The sequence below is a fragment of the Mytilus californianus genome, unplaced genomic scaffold (assembly GCF_021869535.1).
Source record: "Mytilus californianus isolate M0D057914Y unplaced genomic scaffold, xbMytCali1.0.p SCAF_11, whole genome shotgun sequence".
NCBI lineage: Eukaryota > Metazoa > Mollusca > Bivalvia > Mytilida > Mytilidae > Mytilus > Mytilus californianus.
This window is the reverse complement of record NW_026262593.1, coordinates 71842076-71867652: the sequence shown is the minus strand read 5'-3', so window position 1 is coordinate 71867652 and position 25577 is coordinate 71842076. Positions and strand designations below refer to the sequence as shown.

The following is a 25577-nucleotide window of genomic DNA, read 5'->3' as shown; positions in this document are numbered from 1 at the left end:
CAAGTAATTTGCTGTAGCTCATAATGGCCTTTCGATTCAGATGAACTAAAAATTACTACACAAAAGGAACGCTGTCTGGCAGATGTGTATATCCTTCATTGATTCTATATACCAAAAGCAGTTGTCATATTACTTTAGACTGAAAAAATCATGTGATAATTATTATTTTTGAATTAAGCACTGAAACAATAAAGATTAGGTCAATGACACTGGACTTGTGTCAGAGGGAACATTTAGACAACAAGGAATCTTCATATCAGATATTGATTATTCAGCTCTTCTGGTTTCTGCACCAGGTAATGACATCCTTGTCATAGACTACAACACCAGACTAACAATCCAAGTCTCTCATTCAGTATGTATAGTATGCTCAGCTATGTAAATTACAATTGAAGTCTCAGACAAGACAATAAACTACATCCAAGCATGACAATTTTATTTACAAATTACAGACATTTAGCATGAAACTGTCATGAAATTGTCTATTTTTCACAAATAACCAGACTGCTTAATATAAATAGTATAAAATTTTAATGCATACCAATGCCTTTCATTGTACATGTTTTTGATGATTGAAATTTTTCTTCAACATCACCAGTAATTTAAAAATTTGACATATAGTACATTTATATAACGGTACATTTAGTAATTTTTTGTACAAATATTTGTTAAAGTTTTACAATCATATGGTTTCCTCAACAATCTATATAAGGTGTTGAATTTGTTCTTATTGAAATGGCCAAAAAAAGCAAGATATAGGAAAGATAGTGTGTACATATTTTTTGCTCATGTGTATGCACTTTCAGTATCTTGAACTATAAAATTTTCAAAAATAAGTCTTTTTTTACACTTGTTGATTAATTGCAGTTAAGGATTGATTGACATAATTTTTTCAAAATAAAAGATTTACACTGACGATTTCATTTAGTTGAATTGAAGATATCAATAAGATTTTTCTAGTTAACAGTCTTGAAAACGTTGAACATCCAATCATTTTAATGTGCTTTGTTTTTTATACTCACTCACAGATACTCAAAACTCCATTTATACAATTATGTCTGGTGTTCAATGGAATGAATAGATGGATGAATGAATTGATGATGAATAAATGAATAAATGCTTAATGTCAAAATGATAATCTGTGAACAACGAAACATGTTAAAGAAGTATCGAAGAATATGACCTTTCTTTTGTACCAGAACTTCAAAACTGAATTGAAATTTGATCATTCTGGATCAGATAAAAGATAATGGGCTGAAGAGGTGTTGTATTCTGGTTCCATTCCTTTTGCCACTTACTGATCTGTGCTTGCCACAGAAGCAACTAACAGCATTATTAAAGTCATTTGTTTGACCTTTTTTAGATCTATTAAATATATTTAGTAATTGTGGCTATCTAGTGGTAGGTTTGGTAATTAAAACCTTACTAAATTCATTAAAGGCTATCTCAACAGCATTATTTCCTAAATATTTAAATTCAATTATTTCCTTAAAGGTTTTCTGGGATTTTTTTTGCCAGATTTTACCTTAGCATATTTTCTTTTTACATTAACAGCAACCATCTTTGTTCGTCGCCACTTTAACAAGAAATAATACCTTAAGCCGGCAAATTTTTATCCTTAATGGGGCATTTGTCTCATAGATTATTTTTTAATATTGCATAAGCTATAACAGACTATAGTCACCAAGTAGTGCCAATACCTCACACCTTCCTCTTTAGAAAAGGCAAGTTTTAAAAGAACAAACACATAATTAAGAATGTTTAAAGAGGACTGTCATGGCTCATACAATAGTTTCTTTGCTTTATAAATAAAGCCAGGGATCACCAAAAGCTATTCTTAGAATGGAGCTTAATTGGGCTAATTTTGATTTACTTTCTTTATATTTTTCTTTTTTCGTTTTTTCATAAAAATAATTCTGTTGATATTGTTGCAAGAGGTTCCAACATTTGAAGAATTGTTCAGCCAAAAACACTCATTTCATGAGGGCGACCTTTGACCCTTTAAGTTTTACCTCTGGTGATCTCTGAATGAAGATTTTAGTCATATGCAACTCATTTAAAGCAATAAAGATATCATAAACACTTTCAAACTCTTATTCAGCACTGAGTAGTAAGTCTTGAGACATGATAACAATACATGGTTATCGTCCTCCTCGCCATCCTCCCCTGCCTCCTCTTCCACCACCCCTACCTCCCCTACCACCCCTATGTCCACCTCGATCATTCCAGTCCCTGTTGCCACCACCAAAATTGTCTCTGTTTCTATTGTCTCCAAAATTATCTCTTTGATTTCTATTATCACCAAAGTTATCTCGTTGATTGCGGTCATCGAAATTTTCACGTTGATTTCTATCATTGAAATTTTCTCTTTGATTTCGATCACCAAAGTTCTCTCTTTGATTTCCATCACCAAAATTGTCTCTTTGGTCTCGGAATGAACCATCCAAGTTTCTGGGCCTAGAATCACGGTCATCAAAGTCCATCATCTCTTCTTGTCTATTCTGACCTTTATTCATGTTAAATCTATTATCCCTGTCCTGATCAAAATGCTGCTTCCTGTCTTGATCAAAATTTTGATTCCTGTCCTGAAATCTATTGTCCCTATCTTCTCGATTTCTTTGTCGCAAGTCACTGTCGCCACGGAAATCAGAATCTTGACGAAAATCTGAATCTTGATTTCTAAAGTCAGTATCGTTAAATCCACCACCTCCTCTATTATTGCCTTGATTTTGATTTGGAGCTCTAAAATCTTGGTCCATATCAAAAGGCCTGTTCATATTTGGTCCTCCTTGGCCACCCATTCCAGGCGCTGGACCTAGTAATGGCATTCTCTGACCACCTGAAAAATATGAACAGTTTATGACATAAATCTCCTAAACACCACAGAAAAAAAAAGATGAAAGGAGATGTGACATGATATTTTTTTTTTTTTTTTTTTTGAAATTAATATTTATTTATACATAATTACCCCCCAAAAAACATCGAAAGCAATATAATTATCGTTTAAATGGATAAAATATGAATTTAAATGTATCGATCTGTTGACATACTAATTATGCATATTTCAATCCCAGAAGTCACTCAGAACGAGGCTGTGACGTCAGTGGTTTCATCAATCATATTTGACTGACGGGTGTATAGGCATAATAAGCGCAATTTCATTTTCGAATATCTTCCAACAAAACCCATGACAGTGATTAAAAATGGTTCTGTGTGCTGCCAGTGGATGCAACAATAGGCATAAGAAGGACAGTTTAATTAGTTTTTTCTGTTTTCCGAGTAACCCGCAAACCAGGAAGGCGTGGACACACTATTGTAAGAGATGGAACTTCCTACCAAGCACTGGTCATAGACTTTGTTCCGCCCATTTTACAAATGCATGTTACGATCGTGACCCAAAAGTTATGAAGAATCTCGAGGGCTGTCCTACCATGAAGCCAAAACATCGTCCAAATGCGGTACCTGACATTCCATTGACACAACCAACAACAGCTGTGCCAAGGCCACCTATACCTAAGCGGGGAGCTTATGAGAAGCGGAGAAAGGCTGACGTAAATATTTTTTATTTTATCTTCGCAAATATTTTTTTACGTCCCTTTTTAATATTATTTTTTATAGTTTCGTCATATTTGTGTATAGCCCAATATATCTCAGTGTTTAGAATTTGGTATCGTGTACCTCCTTAGTGTACCTCACTACCTGTTCACGTGTGCAGGTGTGTACACTGTAATTGGACATACATCCATAAACATCGATCAGAAGTTACAGGTATGCGGCACACTTTATCCGCAATGCTGGGTTACCTTTTGAAGTTGAAAGCTACAGGTGTCATGCCCCCAGGTGATGATAGATAAGACATAGGCAATACGCAATATTGCGTAATATGCATCGAATCTGTGTACATGATCCTTGATCACCTGCTGGGTGCACAGGTGTGGTTGGAAAATAGACTAGAGCAAATGTTACAGACATAAGTTACATAATGCATATCTGGTTTACCTGTTGGAATAAACAATACCCGACTGTCGGTTATGGGGTTTTACAGAATAGAGAAAAAAGGACTGATAGTGCAGCTTAAAAAGGGGGGATAGGAAATAATGGGTTGCTGGATTTACTTTGTAAAGAATGGAGTATAATAAGCAAAATGAATAGACAATAAAAAAGAAATGTTTTTAAAGTAAGAAAAGAATTAAAAAAAAAGCTGGAAAATTAAAAATGTAAATGCCTGTCAGTCTCCCTAACTAAAACATAACCTGCAGTAGGTACATAGATTCTAAAAAAAAAATAGGCATGTATAAAAGGTGTATTGCAATTAAGTTTTTATTATTTACCCTTATTATTTTGTTTATTTATGGAAAATCATTTCATTTCTTTATAAAAAAAATTGTGAAGAGATGCCAAGTCATACTATCAAAATGATAGACCATTGATGCAAGGTTATTGAGGTGAAATATGCAAAAGGTGACTTGAATGAAAAAACAAATATTTTGGCTAGTGTATGTATGCAAGCCTTTATATTCCATAAGACATGAAGCTGAATAATATAGTTTTAACTTAAATAATGGAAATAAATCCAATTGATACAGACCTGGGATTAGTAGATAATGTATAAGTATAGACTGCATGAAGATATACACATTATAACAAATATCACAACAACAAAAAATCAGTACTCCTAGAACATTTTAAATGGGATGATTATGGAGGAGACAAATACATGAATATATTTTACTGTTTCAAAACTTTACTTTTAATACTTCCCCTGTTATGTCATACTTATTACACATGTATTGGGGACTGCTTCAGTAATTCAAATTTCACACCCAACATACTTGGTTAGGTGATAGGTAATTTATTACCTCTCTTTTTGTCTTATATAATGTAATTCAATTACCTGTTAAACTCAAACATTTTTAAGAAATATATCTTGATTTATAGTGAAATAATTGTTATAGTACTGATATATTTCTACACAGATCTCTATATATGCATTCTAAATTTTAAAATGTGCATTATATTTCATATTGTGTTTATACGTGTATGTATGTGGTGTGACTATAATAAACTATAATAAACTTTTGAACTTGAACGCTACATTTAGCAAACTAACTAATTTAAATTATTAAATTAATATCTAAGAACCAATTTATTAGTGGTAAATTTGAATGCTAATCAGACAACTATCCATGAAAGCTCAAATAAAATGGAGTTAAGAAGTTAGGTATATTTCTCTATGTTTTTGATTTCATTATAATTGTAATTTAAGACCACATAATTATTCAGAAATGCAATTGACCATTGTGTGACCCAAGACGTTCACTTGTATTTTTATGTCTTAATTAATTATCACAGTAATTAAAGTTCTGTAAAACTAAATTAACAACAGACATTTATTCTTTGCAGATCCTACAGCTTGCATATTGCTTGAAAGATCGTCAATGTCGGACTCTTCGGATGACGAATTTATATCTTCTACTTCGATTATTTTCAACAAGTAACGGCTCAAACTGATACGGTCGAATATCTAAAGTTTGAGAGTTGTCTTGAAAACTGCTGTCAACACTGTCCATTGTTTAATTATGCAGAAATGTGATCAACTTCGTCCATATTGAGACATTTTCTCAGCTTGTATCCACTGACGTCATCACGATCACGTGACCGGTATCTAATTAAAAATCAAAGATTACGACAAGCGCTGGATTATTTGACCATAAAAAGGCCGTTTAATGAGGTTTTGACAAGAAAAATTTATTAAAATATGTTTTTTGACCAATATTAATAAATTAATTAAAAAAAAAAAAAAAAAAAAAAATTGTGTCACGTCTCCTTGAAGCAACAATCAACCTATCAAAAATAGTGGCACAGTTCATGTTGCTGTTGGCAAGTAAAAATTTGGGTGACAAGTTGCATTCGGTGACGTCAATAGATATAGGAAGATGTGGTATGAGTGCCAATGAGACAACTCTCCATCCAAGTTACAATTTATAAAAGTAAACCATTATAGGTCAAGGTACAGCCTTCAACACGGAGCATTGGCTCACACCTAACAGCAAGCTATAAAGGGCCCCAAAAAATTACTAGTGTAAAACCATTCAAATGGAAAAACCAACGGTCCAATCTATATAAAAACGAGAAATGAGAAACATGTATGAACTACATAAACAGACGACAACTACTGTTATCAGATTCCTGACTTAGGACAGGTGCAAACATTTGCAGCGGGATTAAACGTTTAAATGGTACCAAACCTTCTCCCATTTCTGAAACAATAGTATAACATCACAACATAGAAAAACACACTATAAAATATCAATTGGAAGGCTTAACTCAATCAAAAAACATAAATTAACAAACAATGAACGGATAAATTTGACCTGTGACACCTGAATGCAAATACACAGTTAATAAAAAATAACAAGGGATAAATAATTAAAGTCAAAAGTAAATAAACAGGTTTAAACATAGTTAAAGTATGATATCACTGTGAAATGTCAAACAATTTTTAGAAAATCATCACTTTTGAAGAAACATGCGTCATATTATACACAGGTAAATGAAAATAATTTTTGTTGTTAAGTATACTTCTTCTTCTGTATGTATAAAATCTTCCGTTTAGGAATACCAAGAATTTTCTTTAATATCAATAAAACTAATCTGACACTTGGTACATATGGGGTGAATAACAACAATAAAACTATACAATTAGTGCTAGATAAAACTTCATGTACAGGTCCAAGAACAGGAAAAATGAAATAATTTTGATGTTCATAGAACGAAGAAGTGAAAATTTGTATTAATACCAAATAATCAAAGCTGGTATATAGAAAAGATCCATGTTAACATTAAATAACAAAAAAGCATTACAAATAGTATCAACAGGTCAAATTAAAAAGAAAGTACGATTTGAGAGTACTGGCAGTTACTGACAGCTAGTTAAAAGCCAAAACAATTAATAATAAAAAATCATGCATCAGAGACTAAAATCAACTAAAATACATCCCAGGGATTTAGTATTTTAACATCATGAACAGTCAAAGAAAACATGACTTGTGCAATGCCAAAAATAAATGTATCGACAGGTAGTAGGAAAGTTAGGAGTGACTTCTTTATAGATAAAAATGAACGTGTGTGTGTCTCTACACACCCCGTTTGAAAAGAAAATACAAATAAAGTTATGTTTTAATTTGCTAATGACAAAATTGATATTAGTGCCAATGTAAACTATATTAAGAGATCTAATTACAACATTGGTACGATGAGTTTACACGGATCACATAATGATTTCCGCGCTTTAAGTACAATATTACCATAAAATTTAGGATGTGAAATACCATTTTTAATAAGTTTTCTACAGGTACAGCCAAATTTACTAATCAAATCTTTGTATCTATGAAATAATTTAGTAAAAATTTTAAGTAAGTTATGGTAACAAAATCCCTGACTTAATAATTTACCAGTGATGCATTGATTACGTTCGTTAAAATCTATGACATTCTAAAAAATTCTTCCATATCTTAAAGATGTACCCTACCCTTGCTTTTGACTTTTTGCAGATATTAGGAATCCTCTAGTTTTACCTATGTAGTTCCAATAAAAATTTACTAATCTGTACTTTTCTTTAATAATTGTATTAAACATAATTCAAATAGCCATTTTAGCAAACGTATAAATTGTTATTTTTTTATAGTTTTTGATTGGTTGATACATACGATGTGTCTGTGTCTAAACTAACTAAGGACATTTTTACCACATCTTAGATTGTGGTTTACCATTACGTCGTCTCGTCTTTTAAGTACCGAATGTGACCTATTCCCAAATATGACTGTTTTGGTGAGGTTGAATCGCATTGCTATAAGACGTGTCTCGGTATCTGTTTATCCAACATTCATGTATTTAGTTATAATGTTTTATTTGTAATTCTGATTGGATATTGTTTTATGTCTTATAGTTTGTAGTTGTAATTCTATTCTTTATTTTCTATTTATATGTAAAAGTAAAGATAACTAATCACCCAGTTCATTTATATGATTTTAGTTTAAAGTAACTATATGTACAGGATTTATTTGATTTACAGTTTGATTTAGAAGAAATACCTACACAGTTAGACAATTAATTACACAATTCTATATTCATATTCTTGTAAATGTTATAAAATACATCAAATAACATAATTACAAACCTAATCTAGATTTATATCCAATTTTTAGAAATTAACCTGAGACGTCACTTTTTGTGGCATTGATACATTCTTGTGACGAAAAATTTCGTAATTTTATTATGCTGTTTTTGTGAACTGTCCTAAATTATTTTAGGTATTCGTTGTTATTCTGTGGTTAACATGTCAGTATGTACTATTATATTATTTATTTACGTATTTCTCTATCCTGAGTGTTCTTGCATTTATTTGTACTGTATTCCTGTCATGTAATGTTGTCATTTTAGCGGTATATTTAACATTGCCATAAAGCGCGAGGTTTGGCTAGCCACAAAACCAGGTTCAACCCACCATTTTTTCTTAAAATGTCCTGTACCAAGTCAGGAATATGGCAGTTGTTATCTAATATTTCGTTTCTATGTTAGTTGCATTGTCATTTGTTTTTTGAGGCACTTCAGTGTTTCTGTTGTTTTGTTGTTTTCCTCTTATAGTTGATGCGTTTCCCTCGGCTTTAGTTTGTAACCCTGATTTGTTTCCTCTCAATCGATTTATGACTTTTGAACAGCAGTATACTGCTGTTGCCTTTGTTTTGATAGAAATGAGGTGCCAATGTTAAATGTATGAAAAATCTAGAGAGAATTATTTCCTGCCAAATTTTCAATTGATTATATTAAAAAAAAAAAAAAATGTGGATAGTGTCCACATGTGGACACAGATGATTCCCCCGCTTGCATATCATATAGTTATAAAGGGACATAACTGAAGAACGGTAAAAGTGACGCTACCCAAATTTGAACTTGATCTGAGTTTTGTGGTAATAAGCATTGTGTGTAAGTCTCAATTGGTTGAGGCTAACTTAAGTAGAGAGCAGAAACTAAAAATTCAGCAATTTTTCTATTTGTAAACACGCATAACTCTAGAACTGTTGTGTATAAGTTTTATAACATTTACTTGAGACAAACTAAAGTTAGAGAACAGAAACGAAAAATTCAGCAATTTTTATGTTTATAAAGGGACATAACTCAAGAATGGTAAAAGTGTTGCCACCAAATTTCGTACTTAATCTGTATTATGTAGTAATAAGCATTGTGTATAAGTTTCATAACATTTGGTTGAGGCAAACTAAAGTTAGAAAACGGAAACAAAAAATTTCTACTTGATCTTAGTTTTGTGGTAATGAATATTGTGTATAGGTTTCATAATGTTTGGTTGGGGCAAACTTAAGTTACAGAATGGAAACTAAAAATTTTGCAATCTTTCAATTTATAAAGGGGCATAACTCAATAATGGTTAAAGTGACACTAGGCCTAAAATAAAATTTCATTTGTTTGGCATTGCCGCCAGACCCACTGAAAAACTTGCAGCCCAAATAATTTTATTTGCGTTTCAGAAATTAATTTTTTTTTTATTTAAAAAAAAATCGAAACTGTTCCGGAATTTGATCGTATCCGCCGAGTTTGTTCCTGGCTTTACTTATTTCAAATCACAATCTTAAAAGCGCTTGCCTTACACTATATTGGGAGCAAACATTTAAATGACATGGAATAGAAAAAGTCTGCCAAAAATAATGTCAAAGAGGCCGGCAGGGGGAAGCATCTCCCTATGCTGCAATGCATTGGTTAAGGGAGATGGATTGAAAGAAACGTTCTGAGAGACCTTGTACAGGACTCAAATTTTATATTTTGTAAAGCAGAAACAGTTGATGTCTGCTTGACTTTGTCGCTTTATGAGATAGAAGCTTTTTACCGGGACATCACAGAACAAATATGCGTGACTCTTACATTTGTTGAATTTATTAAATATTTGAAATTTATCATTGACAAATTTTCTCTTGAACCAGAGAACAAAGCATCTACTATAGTCAGAACCACAATGATGCATTCAAGATAATTATGGCTGAAAGCACCAAAGCTAAAAGACCAAAATGGTCCCAGATTTACAGGTTTATAGTAGTTTTGTACCAGTAGATGCTAGCCTGGTACAAAACATACATATTTTAAAGACTAGCATCTTGTGTCAATTGAAGTACTTCTCTCTTTTCTTGCCTTTCTTCTTAACATGAATAAGATAATTCTTAAAACATAAAAGATACTGACAGAAACATATTTATAAATGTATCTAGTGTACTAGTGATGAATAAAATCCCCTCCTTTTCCACAATTCTAAGGGGTCATTAATTTATCTGTATTCATGTAATGCATGTCCAGATTTCTGTTAATCAAACAAGCATTACAACCCATAATTTATTTATCTGCAAAAATTGTCTGTCCTGCTGCATATTTCCATTTTGAATTTATCATACGTTTTAAACCTAGCCCTGAAAAACTTTGCACTTGGATAATACTAGTATAAACACCATGTCTATTTGTGCCAACCTTCCAAATTTTTAATATTTTGCTATCCTAATTTGGTACAGATCCTTTATCCTCAAAACTTATCAGGGGCAGTAGGCGTGTTTGTATGGTAGTTTGTCACGCCTTACATGTATGATTACTAGCCTCTAGGTGTTGGTTTCAGCCCTAGTTGGGCAGTTGCAAAATTAAGGTTTGATTTTTAGGTTAGTCAGTTTCCTCCCGCAGGTTGGCACTTTCCTTCAAGTACTACGGTTTAGTACACCAACAAAACTGACTGCCATGAAATTACCCATATGGTGTAGAAAGTGATGTTTATAAAACCAAAGCAAACAATCAAAGTTTTAAATCATTGTCTATTTGTACAAGGAGCCGTAGTGGTTGAGCCATTTAAAATATGGTAATTTTACCAAACTGTGACCACAACTTCAAGATGTGACATCAGGTCTCTGTTCAATGAGCAGTCCCACAATTAAAGTTCAATTTTCACGTCATACATTTTTTATGGTTAGTCTGCCAATAAAACTGACTGTCTTACATGAAATTATCCATATGATGTAGAATGTGACATTTACGGTTGACCCCTTTCAAAGAAACCATCAGCATGTACACACAACAATGCTGCAATGCTTTAGACACCATTGATCTAGAGACTTCATGATTTACATGTATAAAACTTTTAAATATAAAAAAAAAATAATTTCCCTACCTACCTACCCACCTGCTGATGGGTTGGCAATGCCAAACAAACAATTTTTTAAGGGTGGCCCTACCCAAATTTAACTTGATCAGTGGAAGTCAAAATTAAACATTGCAATGTATAAAGCATTGATTGTAGTTGATTGAACTATAATCATAGACAACGGAAGATAACTCCAATTTTAAAAAATAAAATGCTCCGCTGGGCGCAGCTTGATACAACCACAGAGGTCGAACCCTGAACAGTTGGGGCAAGTATGGACACAACATTCAAGCTTGATACAGCACTGAATTTGGATTGTGATTAAATATTTGACACAGAATAGGTTTCTGACACAGAATGAATGTGGTCTAAGAACTTAAAAATTTTGAATTTACCTATTCAAACCATATCATTATTATTTGCTTTTATATATAAATCAGAAATAACCAATTTAAAATGGAAAATTTTAAAGAAAAAAAAAAAAGGAAAAAAAATCCCCCCCCTGAAATTTTTTGAACCCCCTTATGATTCATCACACCCAAACTCAATCCCAGCCTTCCCTTTGTGGTATGGTACCTTGCAGTACAATTTCAGAGAGATCCATACACGTGAACACAAGTTATTGTCTGGAAACTAGAAAAATGCTTGTTTTTTGGCCCCAAATTCCTAAACGTTTAAAGCAATTACCCCCAAACTCAAACCCAGCTTTCCCTTTGTGATATGGAAACTTGTAGTAAAATTTCATAAAGATCCATACACTTACACACAAGTTATTGTCCTGAAACTAGAAAAATGCTTGTTTTTTGCCACTTTTTGGCCGATAATTCCTAAAATTTTGAGGCAATTACCCCCAAAATCAATCCCAGCCTTCCCTTTGTGGTATGGTACCTTGCAGTACAATTTCAGAGAGATCCATACACTTGAACACAAGTTATTGTCTGGAAACTAGAACAAGAGGCTCTCAAGAGCCTGTGTCGCTCACCTGACTCTACTGGGTTTTTAGAAATCATGTAAAGATAGATAAAAATCATAACAGATACCCAAATAATGATTGAGGCCAAATTTGGTTTAATATTTGTCCCGTTATTTAATAAAATATCCTGGTGGCCATCTTGAACAGTAAATCGGCAAGAAAGAAGCAACACTTGGTCAGCACCTCATAAGGAACATTCATGCCATGTTTGGTTTCAATCCATTCAGTGGTTCTCTAACAGAAGACATTTGTATGTATTTCCCAAAGGGTCCTATCTTAAACTAAGTCCCCCCCCCCTGGCGGCCATCTTGGATGATGGATCGGCTGCAAAGTAACAACACTTGGTCAGCACCTCATAAGGAACATTCATGCCATGTTTAGTTTCATTCCATTCAGTGGTTCTCTAATAGAAGACATTTGTATGTATTTCCCATAGGGTCCTATATTAAACTAAGTCCCCCGCTGGCGGCCATCTTGGATGATAGATCCCTGCATAGAAACAACACTTGGTCAACACCTCATAAGAAACATTTATGCCATGATTGGTTCAATTCCATTCAGTGATTCTCTAAAAGAAGACATTTGTATGTATTTCCCATAGGGTCCTATGCTAAACTAAGTCCCCCCGCTGGCAGCCATCTTGGATGATGGATTGACTGCAAAGTACCAATACTTGGTCAACACCTCATAAGGAACATTCATGCCATGTTTGGTTCCATTCCATTCAGCGGTTCTCTAAAAGAAGACATTTGTATGTATTTCCCATAGGATCCTATGTTTAACTAAGTCCCCCGCTGGCAGCCATCTTGGATGATGGACCAACTGCAAAGTAACAACATTTGGTCAGGACTTCATAAGAAACATTCATGTCATGTTTGGTTTCATTCCATTCAGTGGTTCTCTAAAATAAGACATTTGTCTGTATTTCCCATAGGGTCCTATGTTAAACTAAGTCACCCACTGGCGACCATCTTGGATGATGGATCGACTGCAAAGTAACAACACTTGGTCAGCACCTCATAAGGAACATTTATGCCGTGTTTGGTTTCATTCCATTCAGTGGTTCTCTAAAAGAAGACATTTGTATGTATTTCCCATAGGGTCCTATATTAAACTAAGTCCCCCGCTGGCGGCCATCTTGGATGATGGACCGACTGCAAAGTAACAACACTTGGTCAACACTTCATTAGGAACATTCATGCCATGTTTGGTTTCATTCCATTTAGTGGTTCTCTTAAAGAAGACATTTGTATGTATTTCCCATAGGGTCCTATGTTAAACTAAATCCCCCACTGGCTGCCATTTTGGATGATGGATAGCCTGCAAAGTACCAACACTTGGTCAACACCTCATAAGGAACATTTATGCCATGATTAGTTCAATTCCATTCAGTGGTTCTCTAAAAGAAGACATTTGTATGTATTTCCCATAGGGTCCTATGTTAAACTAAGTCCCCCCTGGCGGCCATCTTGGATGATGGACGGACTGCAAAGTAACAACACTTGGTCAGCACTTCATTAGGAACATTCATGCCATGAATGGTTCAATTCCATTCAGTGGTTCTCTAAAAGAAGATATTTGGTCAGCACCTCATAAGGAACATTCATGCTATGTTTGGTTTCGTTCCATTCAGTGGTTCGCTAGAAGAAGTTCAAAATGTAAAAAGTTAACGACAACGAAGAACGAAGATGGACGCTGACGTAAGATGGATGCCAAGTGATGAGAAAAGCTCACTTGGCCCTTTGGGCCAGGTGAGCTAAAAATGCTTATTTTTGGCCCTTTTTCCTAAACGTTTTGGGCAATTACCCACAAACTCAATTCCAGCTTTCCCTTAGTGATATGGAACCTTGTGGTACAATGTCAAAGATATCCAAACACTAACACACAAGTTATGTCTGGAAGTTACAAAAATGCTTATTTTTGGCCCCTAATTCCTAACTGTTGGTACCATAACCCCCAAACCTTCCTTTTGTGGTATTGAACCTTATGGTAAAATTTCATAGACATCCATTCACTTAAACTAAAGTTAGAGTGCCAAAACCATTGTGTGTCTTCGGACGACGACCACGCCAACATCATACCAATAAACGACCGAAATTTTTTTTTGCAAAGTAACAACACTTGGTCAGCACCTCATAAGGAACATTCATGCCATGATTGGTTCCATTCCATTCAGTGGTTCTCTAAAAGAAGATATTTGTATGTATTTCCCATAGGGTCCTATGTTAAACTAATTCCCCTGCTAGCAGCCATCTTGGATAGTGTATCAGCTACAAAGTAACAACACTTGGTCAGCACCTCATAAGGAACATTCATGCCATGTTTGGTTTCATTCCATTCAGTGATTCTCTAATAGAAGACATTTGTATGTATTTCCCATAGGGTCCTATGTTAAACTAAGTCACCCACTGGCGGCCATCTTGGATGATGGATCGGCTGCAAAGAAACAACACTTGGTCAGCAGCTCATAAGAAACATTCATGCCATGTTTGGTTTCATTCCATTCAGTGGTTCTCTAGAAGAAGTTCAAAATGTAAAAAGTTAACAACGACGACGGACGACGACGGAAGCTGACGGAAGACAGACGGATGCCAAGTGATGAGAAAAGCTCACTTGGCCCTTTGGTCCAGGTGAGCTAAAAATGCTTATTTTTGGCCCCTTTTTCCTAAACGTTTTGGGCAATTACCCTCAAACTCAATTCCAGCTTTCCCTTAGTGATATGGAACCTTGTGATACAATGTCAGAGATATCCATACACTAATACACTAGTTATGTCTGGAAGTTACAAAAATGCTTATTTTTGGCCCCTAATTCCTTAACTGTTGGTACCATAACCCCCAAAATCCATCCCAACCTTCCGTTTGTGGTATTAAACCTTATGGTAAAATTTCATAGAGATCCATTCACTTAAACTAAATTTAGAGTGCCAAAACCAATGTGTCTTCGGACGACGACGACGCCAACGTCATACCAATAAACAGTCGTATAATTACTTGATATTTAGAAGAAAATAAAAATTTTGCAATTTTTACATTTATAGAGGGACATAACTCTAGAACAGTTAAAGTGACGCCACAAAAATTCAAACTTGATCTGTGTTTTGTGGTAATAAGCATTGTGTATAAGTTTCATAACATTTGGTTGAGGCAAACTTAAGTTAGAGAACGGAAACAAAAAATTCTGCAATTTTTTCATTTATAAAGGGGCACAACTCTAGAACGATTAAAGTGACCCCACCAAAATTCATACTTGATCTGTGTTTTGTGGTAATAAGCATTGTGTATAAGTTTCATAACATTTGGTTGAGGCAAACTTAAGTGAGAGAACGAAAACTAAAAATTTTGCAATTTTTTTCATTTATAAAGGGGCACAACTCTAGAACGGTTAAAGTGACCCCACCAAAATTCAAACTTGATCTGTGTTTTGTGGTAATAAGCATTGTGTATAAGGTTCAAAACATTTGGTTGAGGCAAACTTAAGTTAGAGAACGGAACTAAAAATTTTGCAATTTTTCCATTTATAAAGGGGCATAACTCTAGAACAGTTAAAGTGACGCCACCAAAATTCAAATTTGATCTGTGTTTTGTGGTAATAGGCATTGTGTATAAGTTTCATAACATTTGGTTGAGGAAAACTCAAGTTAGAGAACGGAAACCAATTTTTGGACGTACATACAGATGGACAGATTGACGGACAGACAGAAAGAGGTAAAACAGTATACCCCCACTTTTTTAAAGTTTGGGTATAATAAAGCGGACGTATTATAATTAAAGATCAACAAGGATGTATTTCACATTAGGGTCCTACTTGAAATTGTGAACATTGCCATATTCATAACCTACTTGAAATTCAATTTGCAAGAACTTTCATATACATGTACATGCAACAAATGCTATACTAACCTTGTGGTCCTGGACCACCCATTCTGTTTCCAGGGCTCATCATTCCCTGTGGTCCCATTGGACCTCCCATTCTATTTCCCATGAATCCAGGTCTGTCACCCATCATGCCTTTAGGTCCCATTATTCCAGGACCAGGCCCCCTAATGCCACCAGGTTGATTCCCCAACATTCCTGGCCTGTTTTGTCCCATCATATTTTGTTGATTTCCAATCATTCCTGGACCAGGTTTGTCAATGATTCCTTGATTTCCGATAAGTCCAGGCCTATTACCCATCATGCCTGGTGGTTGATTTCCAATAAGACCTGGTCTGTTCTGTCCCATCATGTTTTGCTGATTGCCCATTAACCCTTGAGGACCCATCATTCGAGGCTGATTACCCATCATTCCCTGTTGATTTCCCATCATCCCTTTTTTGCCCATCATGCCTTGCTGATTTCCCAGCATTCCTTTCCTATTTCCCATCATTCCATCTTGTAGTTCCATGATTTCATGATCCCTCATGTCCTCTCCCCTATCCATTCTCTCTTGCAGCTCAATCAAGTTTTCCTCTGCCATTCTTTCATCAAAATCATCCATGTTTTGAGAATCATTTCTGGATCTGTCATGGTGGGAATCTCTTTCATCTCTGTCACCATCTTGATCATCTCTGTCCCTACCAGGAAATCCTCTCTTATCTCTCTGAAAGTCTGAAAATAAGACTGCAAGTAATACTACAAACCTAAACAATAGTGCACAAGCTTAAATATCATAACTTCTTTTCTGACCATGCTTGTTTGAATGTTGAAAGTCTTAAAGATAAAAGCATATAACTACAAGTACATGTATCATATAAAATTAACTTCATTAATGGTCTATGAGAGTGAGGTCAAGGTCAAATAAAACATGCATGACAAACATGTACAATCATGCAGTACACCAAATATAGTTGACCTATGGCTATAATATCTAATAAGAAACGGTAAGTGACTCGATGCCCAAATTCGAACTCTGTCTGCAAGTTTTTTTCTTAGCATTGCGTATGAGTTCCATAATCAAAGTGATCTAAAATCACTAATGGAAAGATTGGAAGGTTTGTGTGTATAATTTCAATCATATTTTACAGCTTAATAGAGTTTTGTCAGTGGGTCACTAAATTTGCGTAGTAACTTCTTTTAGATTGCAAATTAATGTTTATATTTTTTTGAAACAGAAGAAATTACTTAATAAACAAAATTATCATTGTAGTTTTTCAGTAAACCTGGTATCAATGGTTAAAGAGACTTGTGGGCATGTCTGTTACTCTGTGTTCAAACATTGCTAAATATAGCTTATTGATTGTGATTAAAACAATAATCATGATAATATATGACATAGTAGATGCATGGTTGACAAAGGGTAATTTTCACATCAATGAACTTGATATGATGTTTTTATTCTATTGTCCAAAGATGGACACTTTTAATTTTTTAGGCAAATTCTTATTTATTCCGTTGAAAAAATATTACCTCACAGTATTCAAATATACTAATACCTTCTCTGATAAATGAAACCTATCAAAATTATGGAATTACAGATAATTGTTGCACAGATTTTGCAAGAAAAACAGACACCACTTGGATTCTTTTCTCATACAGATTTTCATTTTGGTCTTTTCTCAAAAAATACATTATGTATTAATCCTTACTTAATCAGCTTTCAAACAATATTTACAGATCATTTGTTTAATGCAGTGTAAATCAAAAGATATATATCGGTAAAGGAAAAAATCTATCATCTGTATACAATTTTATTAAAGAAATACCCATTTAGTATTTGTTAGTTTCAATTAAACATGAAGATAGAGACTTACCTATATAGATCAAATTATATCAGATACTAACGAGGTCAAAGTTTGTGTACTGAGTGGTCTGCCATGATATGTATAAACTCAAGTTATGTCATTTGGTGAATTATGATTGGCATTAAGGAGGAGGAGTCTATATAGAATTCCAATTATTGTCCCACCCTTTGTGTTTAATTGTATCATCATCATGACAGTTGTCAATCATACTGTTAATGTATCATTACACTTAAGTAAAAAGACAAAACTAAGCCAGTAATTGAAAAAAGTAGTTTTTGAAAAAATACTCTAAGTTTAATAAGATGTAACCAAATTTCTTTCCAGGTCACTTGTGCATATGTACACAAACATGAAAACAATTGGAAATATATGTCAGTGTGTATAGATTTAGTAGCTAATCTGTCCACTTTCTGTTTGGAGGCAGGTGCCTCAGGAATGAACTGGAACAAGTTCCAATCTTTCCAAAAACTGGGAGAGGAAAACTTAAGTAAGAGTGCGGAAACAACAAGTAAAACTGTGAGCTACTGCTCACTGATGATACCCCCGCCAAAATATTTCGGTTAACAGGAAGTTGTTGAGTGATGAATCTGAAAATGCATCACACGGTATAGCTGACTTATATAAACCCTGAAATCAAATTTCAGAAATCCTTGTCAAGTAGTTCTTGAGAAAAATGTGACGAAAATTTTCAACTTGGCTATCATGCGTAAAATAATACAAGTGTTCGGTAAACAGGAAGTTGTTGAGTGATGAATCTGAAAACGCATCATACGGTGTGACTTACTTATATAAACCCTGAAACCAAATTTCAGAAATCCTTGTCAGGTAGTTCCTGAGAAAAATGTGACGAAAATTTTCAACTTGGCTATCATGTGTAAAATAATACAAGTGTTCGGTAAACAGGAAGTTGTTGAGTGATGAATCTGAAAACGCATCACATGGTGTAACTTACTTATATAAAGCCTGAAACCAATTTCAGAAATCCTTGTCAAGTAGTTCCTGAGAAAAATGCGACGAAAATATTCATTGGACGGACAGATGGACTTGACGGACTGACTGATGGACAGACAGAGGTAAAACAGTATACCCCCCCCCCCCCCTTTTTTAAAGCAGGATTAATGTGGGACAGACAGACAGAAAGATGGACAGTGAAAGGTAACATTTAATGACTATGGCAGGGCTTAAGAATACCAAGGTCATATATATGTGTCTATCCCTGTAAGGGGTAGGTTTGTTTTGAAAGTGAAATATTGATTTTTGTTGTAGTTTTGTAATGAAAAGTTAACATGCACACCAACAAAGGAGTAGGTTCAATAACAGTCTAAAACGGCCCCTATTTCTAGCTACAATTTCAAATTAGGATTTATTGACCAATATTACAATGAATCATAGCTAATACAATGAATGATTAGATAGAAAATATGCCTTTTTGTTGAAAATTTATGTACTTGCGTTCTATTCGTGATGTCACAAATAGCTCTCATTTTGATTTTCAACGAAAATTCAATGAAAACAGGTAAATTTCCAATAATCTTTTGGACAGGAAACATACAGCGCAAAAAAGCTTTTTACCAAAATGTTTGTTATCACATTTTACATATCTGACTTGAATATTTAGTTTGTCGACGCCTGCGCTCTATGTTTCCATGGACTTAATTTGGTTGAAATCTGTACGATTTGGTCAAATTTCGAAAAATCTCTATTTCTGACCTATTTGGGATGTAAAAATCAACTTTCTCGCATGTCTTTTTATCACTTTCAAACATTTATTATCTTGAAACATTAAACTTAATAATCGGGGCCAAATATGACCCTCACCGAACTTACTCCTTTAACCCTCGGAAAACATATAACTTGTTTGCTATGCCCGCCTCAGAAGTGATGCTTTGGATTTGGGGCCAAGTACAAAACTGATTTTGACCCTTGGACTCATGTCCTTCTAGATATCTTAGAACATTGGATTTTAAACAGTTATTATTTTCCTCTATGACTAATTCTCACCTTTATTTCTCCCTTGTCTAAGCTGTTTTCCGTGTCTGTCACCTTCTTCATCCTTTAAAGTCTCCAAGTTAAAATCCCCAGCTGGTTTAACCGAGGGCAATTCCAGGAGACTTGGCAAAGGATGCTTGGGTTTTTCTGAATGAAAAGAAAAAAAAATCAGTAAAAATGCTATTATACAAATTATATTTCCCAAATATTCCTATATACAAGATGTAATGTTAGCTACTACTAACTAATATATACCCTGCTCTTGCTTTTGATTGAAAGGAAATACTATACTGTAAATTCAGAAATTATTGCATCCATTTATTATTGGGATCTTTGAATAATGAACAAAAATGAGAGAGTATAATTGCGATTTAGGAAAAGCTACTTACAGATATATGCACCAGATATCAGAATACAAGTTCTTACTATTGCTATACTCAAGGATTCGCATTGATCCCATTAATAAAAACCTCGTAATAATTTCTGTGTGAATTTACAGTAACTTAATTTAATGGAAAAAAGACTGAAAGTATATAAGCACCAAGGTTACCTTACCCATTTTAAATTTATTATTGTAAATTCAGAAATTATTGCGTGCATTAATTATTGCGATTTTTGAAGAATAGACAAAAAAAGCGAGATTAATTATTGCGATTTCCGGAAAATCTACTAACAGATATATGTATCAGATATCAGAATGCGAGTTCTTATTATTGCAATACTCCCCCAGTCGCATTTTTCGCAAAAATAAAAACCTCGCAATAATTTCTGAATTTAAAGTATCAAATTTCAAGCAACTTTTCATTGTTGGTGAGAAAAATGCTAAATATCTGAGAAAAATGTGACAAAAAATTTGTATACAAATATCAGTGTGAATTACACACATGTATGAAGAAACCACAGTAATGGATTTGAAAATGGGCAACACATTATTTTTTAACAATACAAACCTTAGTACTACATACCTAGAAGCTTAATAGGTATGTGATTAATGGACACAGAGAAAGAGCAGAATACCAAATGCGATGGAAGGGGGAGCATAAAAATTACAATCTTGTTCCTTTATTCACCTAATTTAAAAATAGTTTTCCTCTGATATAAAAGTTGCATTTGGTACTCTTGGACTTATAAAAATAAAAGTGACAAATTGATACATTTAGACTGCCAATGGAAAAGAGTTGCATGCTGACTACGCAGTATTGGTTTTGCTCATTACTGAAGGCCATACTTTGACCTATAGTTAATAACATCTATGTCATTTGGTCTCTGGCAATCATAACACATCTTCTTATTTTTATATTATATGTTGGATCAGGCAGATGGTTTGTCAAGCAACAGCTTAATTACAGACAAATCAAAGAATGGTGGTATAAGTTCTAAATATATAAAAAGCATGTCACTGTTCCAACACAGGCCTCATATTGTCCATCCCTATTTCACTTAACATGTTGTTGCATATTTATACAATTATCAAAGCCAAGTAAACACCCCCTCAGCATTGGTCTTAGTCACTTAGGACAGTAAAACCTTGCAACTATATACCCTAAGAATCATTTAGCCCAAATGTCCATTAGATCAGGAGAGAGGATTTTTTAAATCATTAACAATGAAGGGTGATGATAATGGACTCCATGTGGCAAAAGCTAAACATGGTCCATAGCCAAGTAAGCTAATAAAACATTGAAAATAGTCCTTCCTTTAAAATTCTGACCATAGAACTGCCAAATTGAAACAAAATTTTCTTTTCTAATGTAATTGGTTTTGAAATAACCCAATTAATAAACTGCTTTGCTGAGCGCAGCTGGATACGCCTGCAGAGGTCCAACCATGAACAGTTGGGGCAAAAATGGACACAATATTCAAGCTTGATACAGGTCTGAATTTGAATTGTAATTAAATATTTGACATATTATAGGTTTCTGAATAAATACAGTCAAAGAACTTGAAATTGGTTATATGAATTGAATTTATATTCAATTAAAGATTTCTTGCTGTTGTGCAATACACTGTGCTATTGCGCAATACTTAGTAAATCTGTTGTCAGACTATAAACAAATAAGGTTCAATTTCTTCTCAATGTCATATTTGAAATTTATGAAAATCAATAGGGAGATTACATCAATAGCTATAAATAATTCACCAAAGTTTCATGAGAACTGCTGAAAACATTTTTGAGTTATTGTCCAAAAACTGGAAAATCCCCCTTTTTTAATGAATAAAACCCCATAACTCAGAAATGCAAAAACTAAAATTTATAGAATTCTAAAGGGATCTTACATCATCAGATATAAAAAAATTCACCAAAGTTTCATGAGAACTGCTGAAAGCATTTTTTAGTTATTGTCCGAAAACTGGAAACTCACCCTTTTTTTATGAATAAAACCCTGTAACTCGGAAACGTAAAATCTAAAATTTATAAAAATTGAAAGGGAGCTCATGTCAATAGATATAAACAATTCACCAAAATTTCTTGCAAGTTGGTGAAAGCATTCTCGAGTTATTGTCGGAAAACTGGAAAATCCCCCCTTTTTTTAATGAATAAAACCCCAAAACTCAGAAACAGTAAATCTGAAATTCATAAAAAACGAAGGGAGCTCACGTCAATAGATATAAGCAATTCACCAAAGTTTCATGCATATTGGTTAAAGCTTTTTTGAGTTAATGTCCGACATGTTGACGACGGACGGACAGATGAACGGACAGACGGTCAATGGTATACCATAATACGTCCCATAAACGGGCGTATAAAAATTTAGAATAAGGTCAAACAAAAGAATATGAATGGGTTTTCTTATTTAAACAAATAAGGAAGGTATAGGTAGGATATTTCTGTTGGTGCTATATTCTCTAAGGACTATTCCAATTAAATGGATGTGGAAGGTTAGGAAAGGACTTTCAAAATCCTCATACAACCAACACACTTTGGGGTTAGTTCACATATATCAAATGGACATAAATGACCAATGTCCAAAAAAAAACTTTTTCCTACCCTCCCCTGTCAATTTTAATGGAAAAAACCTAACTGTTTTCATCACCCTTACCATCTACTTTTTCCCCAGATATTGCTGGTGGCTGTTTATTACTTCTCCACGCATGGACGAATTCTCTGTCGATGGGTCGAGAGTACGGTATCTTGCGTCTCTGATTCTGCTCCCTGTGACTATCCTTTAAGAATTGAGCATCTGTTTCCCAGTCTAAACCTGGTATTGAAATGTCTTCTTCTGACCTGTCTGTAATAAAAAAGCAAATTAACAATTAACATTCAATCAGGACTTAAAAATAAGAAATTACTGTGAGGTAATTATTAATGCAATAATGCAACTAGGTGTGTATCACAACAATAAGAACTCGCATTTTGATATCTTATACATATATCTATATGCAAATTTTTCTAATATTGCAATAATTAATCTCATGCTTTTGTCCATTCTTCAAACATTGCAATAATAAATGCACGCAACATTTTTTAAAATTTACAGTAGACATATTCTTTATGTGCCGGACTCAAGTCAGCAGCCTGTAGTATATTTGTTGTCATTGGTTCACGTCTATCCTATTTGTTTTTCATCAATTGTATTGTATTAATTAGGCTGTAAGTTTTGTTGATTGAATTGTTTCACATTTTCACATGTCAGAGCCTTTTATAGCTAACTATACAGTATGAGTTTTTCTCATTTTAATGGTTTTACAATGACCTATAATTGCTTTTATCGAACTCTGGTGAATAGTTGTCTCATTTGGCAATCTTACAACATCTCCTTATTCTTATTTAACAGAAAATACCAGTATAAAACTTTGTTGGCAGGTTTAATGATTTTTGTTGTCATTACTTCTGAATACCTCCACTATTAATGAAGTTAAGAGGCAATTTTAAGCCTGCTCTATGCCACTGGCACTTAGCCATTGTGAAAGTAACCATTGTGAATAGTGTGTGGTGACCTATAGATATTCATATTTGGTAACCTTGTGTGTTTGCATTGCAGTCTTTATTTTCAAACTAATTGATTGAAATACTAATCGTCAAGTCACATGTTAAGGGTGACAAAAACTCAAAAATATATAATCTTGGTATACATATGCAGTTCTTGAATCTTGTACCATTTATAATTTGTACATATTTTTGTACAAATTCTCATTAATTTGACACCCACCATCATTAACCAGCTTGCGGTTTTACTCATAAATGTATGTACTTCAACATTACATTATTAAGCACTGTCGTTTTTTTGTATACACAGGCCAGTATTTGAGCTTACGACCTTATGCAAGTGCATATATACATGTACATGTATAACTCTTTGAGTGATTTAGGAATATTCAAATATGAAATAAAAGATGAATATTGGTCCGTTTTGAAAGGTTCTAATAACAACTCTATTTTCAAACAGTTACAGACTTTGCATAGCGATTTGTTCAACCTGAAAAAGTTAACAGATGTATTGAAAAGTAAACTAACAAAAATACAGAGCTCCAAGGAAAATTCAAATCGGAAAGTCCTTTATCAAATGACAAAATCAAAAGCTCAAACACATCAAACAAATGGAAAACATCAGTCATATTCCTGACTTGCATAAGGTCGATTTCTTTCCGACACAGCTCATTTTATACAACAAGACTAACCTTCCATGTTGTTGAAATCTTCTGTTGATCCCTCGTTCACACCAGGTATGGTAGACACAGATGTCACTATTGGGGTTGTGTTGTCTAAATCTACAAAATAATGTAAATAAACTCATCAGAAATCAGGCTAAAAAAATGTGCACATCAGACGTGCTTTTCGTCTACAAAAGACTCATCAGTGACACTTAAATCAGAAAAGTTGAAAGGTCAAATAAAGTACAAAGTTGACGAGCATTAAGGACATAAAATTCCAAAAGGTTTTGCAAAATACAACTGAAGTAATCTCTTCCTGATACCTTTCTTTTCTTATACATTGTAGTACATGTATGTGTGTTCTGCTCAAAACAATGAAAATTAAGAAGAGAATGTTCGTATTGAACTGTTAAGGAATAAGCTAAGAAAGTGTTTTTTTTTTTTCTCACTATTTTTTCTTTATTCAAGCCAAACATGAAATCCTTAGATTCTAAACAGGAAATTTTAAAAACATGTTTATGCTGTAACCCCTTGCTGGGACACTTTAAAATAATAAAAAAAATTTCAATTAAACATTAAAAAAAGTACTAATATAGTTCATTTATTTTGTTTCTAATTAGACTTCCTTTTGCAAAGGGAAATAACTCTTCAATTACAAAATGAATTATAAAGGACTACTTTAGTCAAAAATATGCTCTTTCCATAAAGGTTTGCATTGACAAGAAGCATCTGTCCTACCCTTGCCAAAAATTCTAGATTGAAAATGAATTCTTTAAGGGCTGTTCTAAAATTTATCTGGTAGAGGGATTGGAATGCGCTCAAATTAATTAAATATGGGTGGTTGCATTTTCCTTAGAAATTTGTACGAATTATAAGTAAAATGAACAATTCTTTTTAAGGATGGTAGGGGGTCCTAAAATGTGCCTCCCATGTCCCCAAGAAGATTAATTTTGGAACACCTCGAATTTGAAAATAGAAGATTTTTCAAGAACAGTAAAGTTTTCTTAAGTACAAACCAAACTCAGGCAACTCGTGTTCTGATCCACCCAATGTGTTCAAGTTATATTTGTCTCTCATTCTATCTCCTGGACGATTACGTGTCCAAAATTTTC

At 33.8% G+C, this 25577-nt stretch overlaps 1 protein-coding gene across 1 annotated transcript in view; it reads right to left on the bottom strand.

The window, feature by feature from the left end:
- Positions 1–419: 419 nt before the first annotated feature.
- Positions 420–25577, bottom strand: part of LOC127720643 (pre-mRNA 3' end processing protein WDR33-like) — a 62712-nt gene continuing 37554 nt past the window's right edge. The window contains exons 12-17 of the mRNA XM_052227355.1: positions 25482–25576; positions 24493–24582; positions 22914–23102; positions 19885–20019; positions 16064–16750; positions 420–2839 (exon numbers count right to left, since the gene is read on the bottom strand). Coding sequence (XP_052083315.1) covers positions 2142–2839; positions 16064–16750; positions 19885–20019; positions 22914–23102; positions 24493–24582; positions 25482–25576 — 1894 coding nt within the window. The 3' untranslated portion in view covers positions 420–2141. The remainder of the gene's footprint in view (positions 2840–16063; positions 16751–19884; positions 20020–22913; positions 23103–24492; positions 24583–25481; position 25577) is intronic.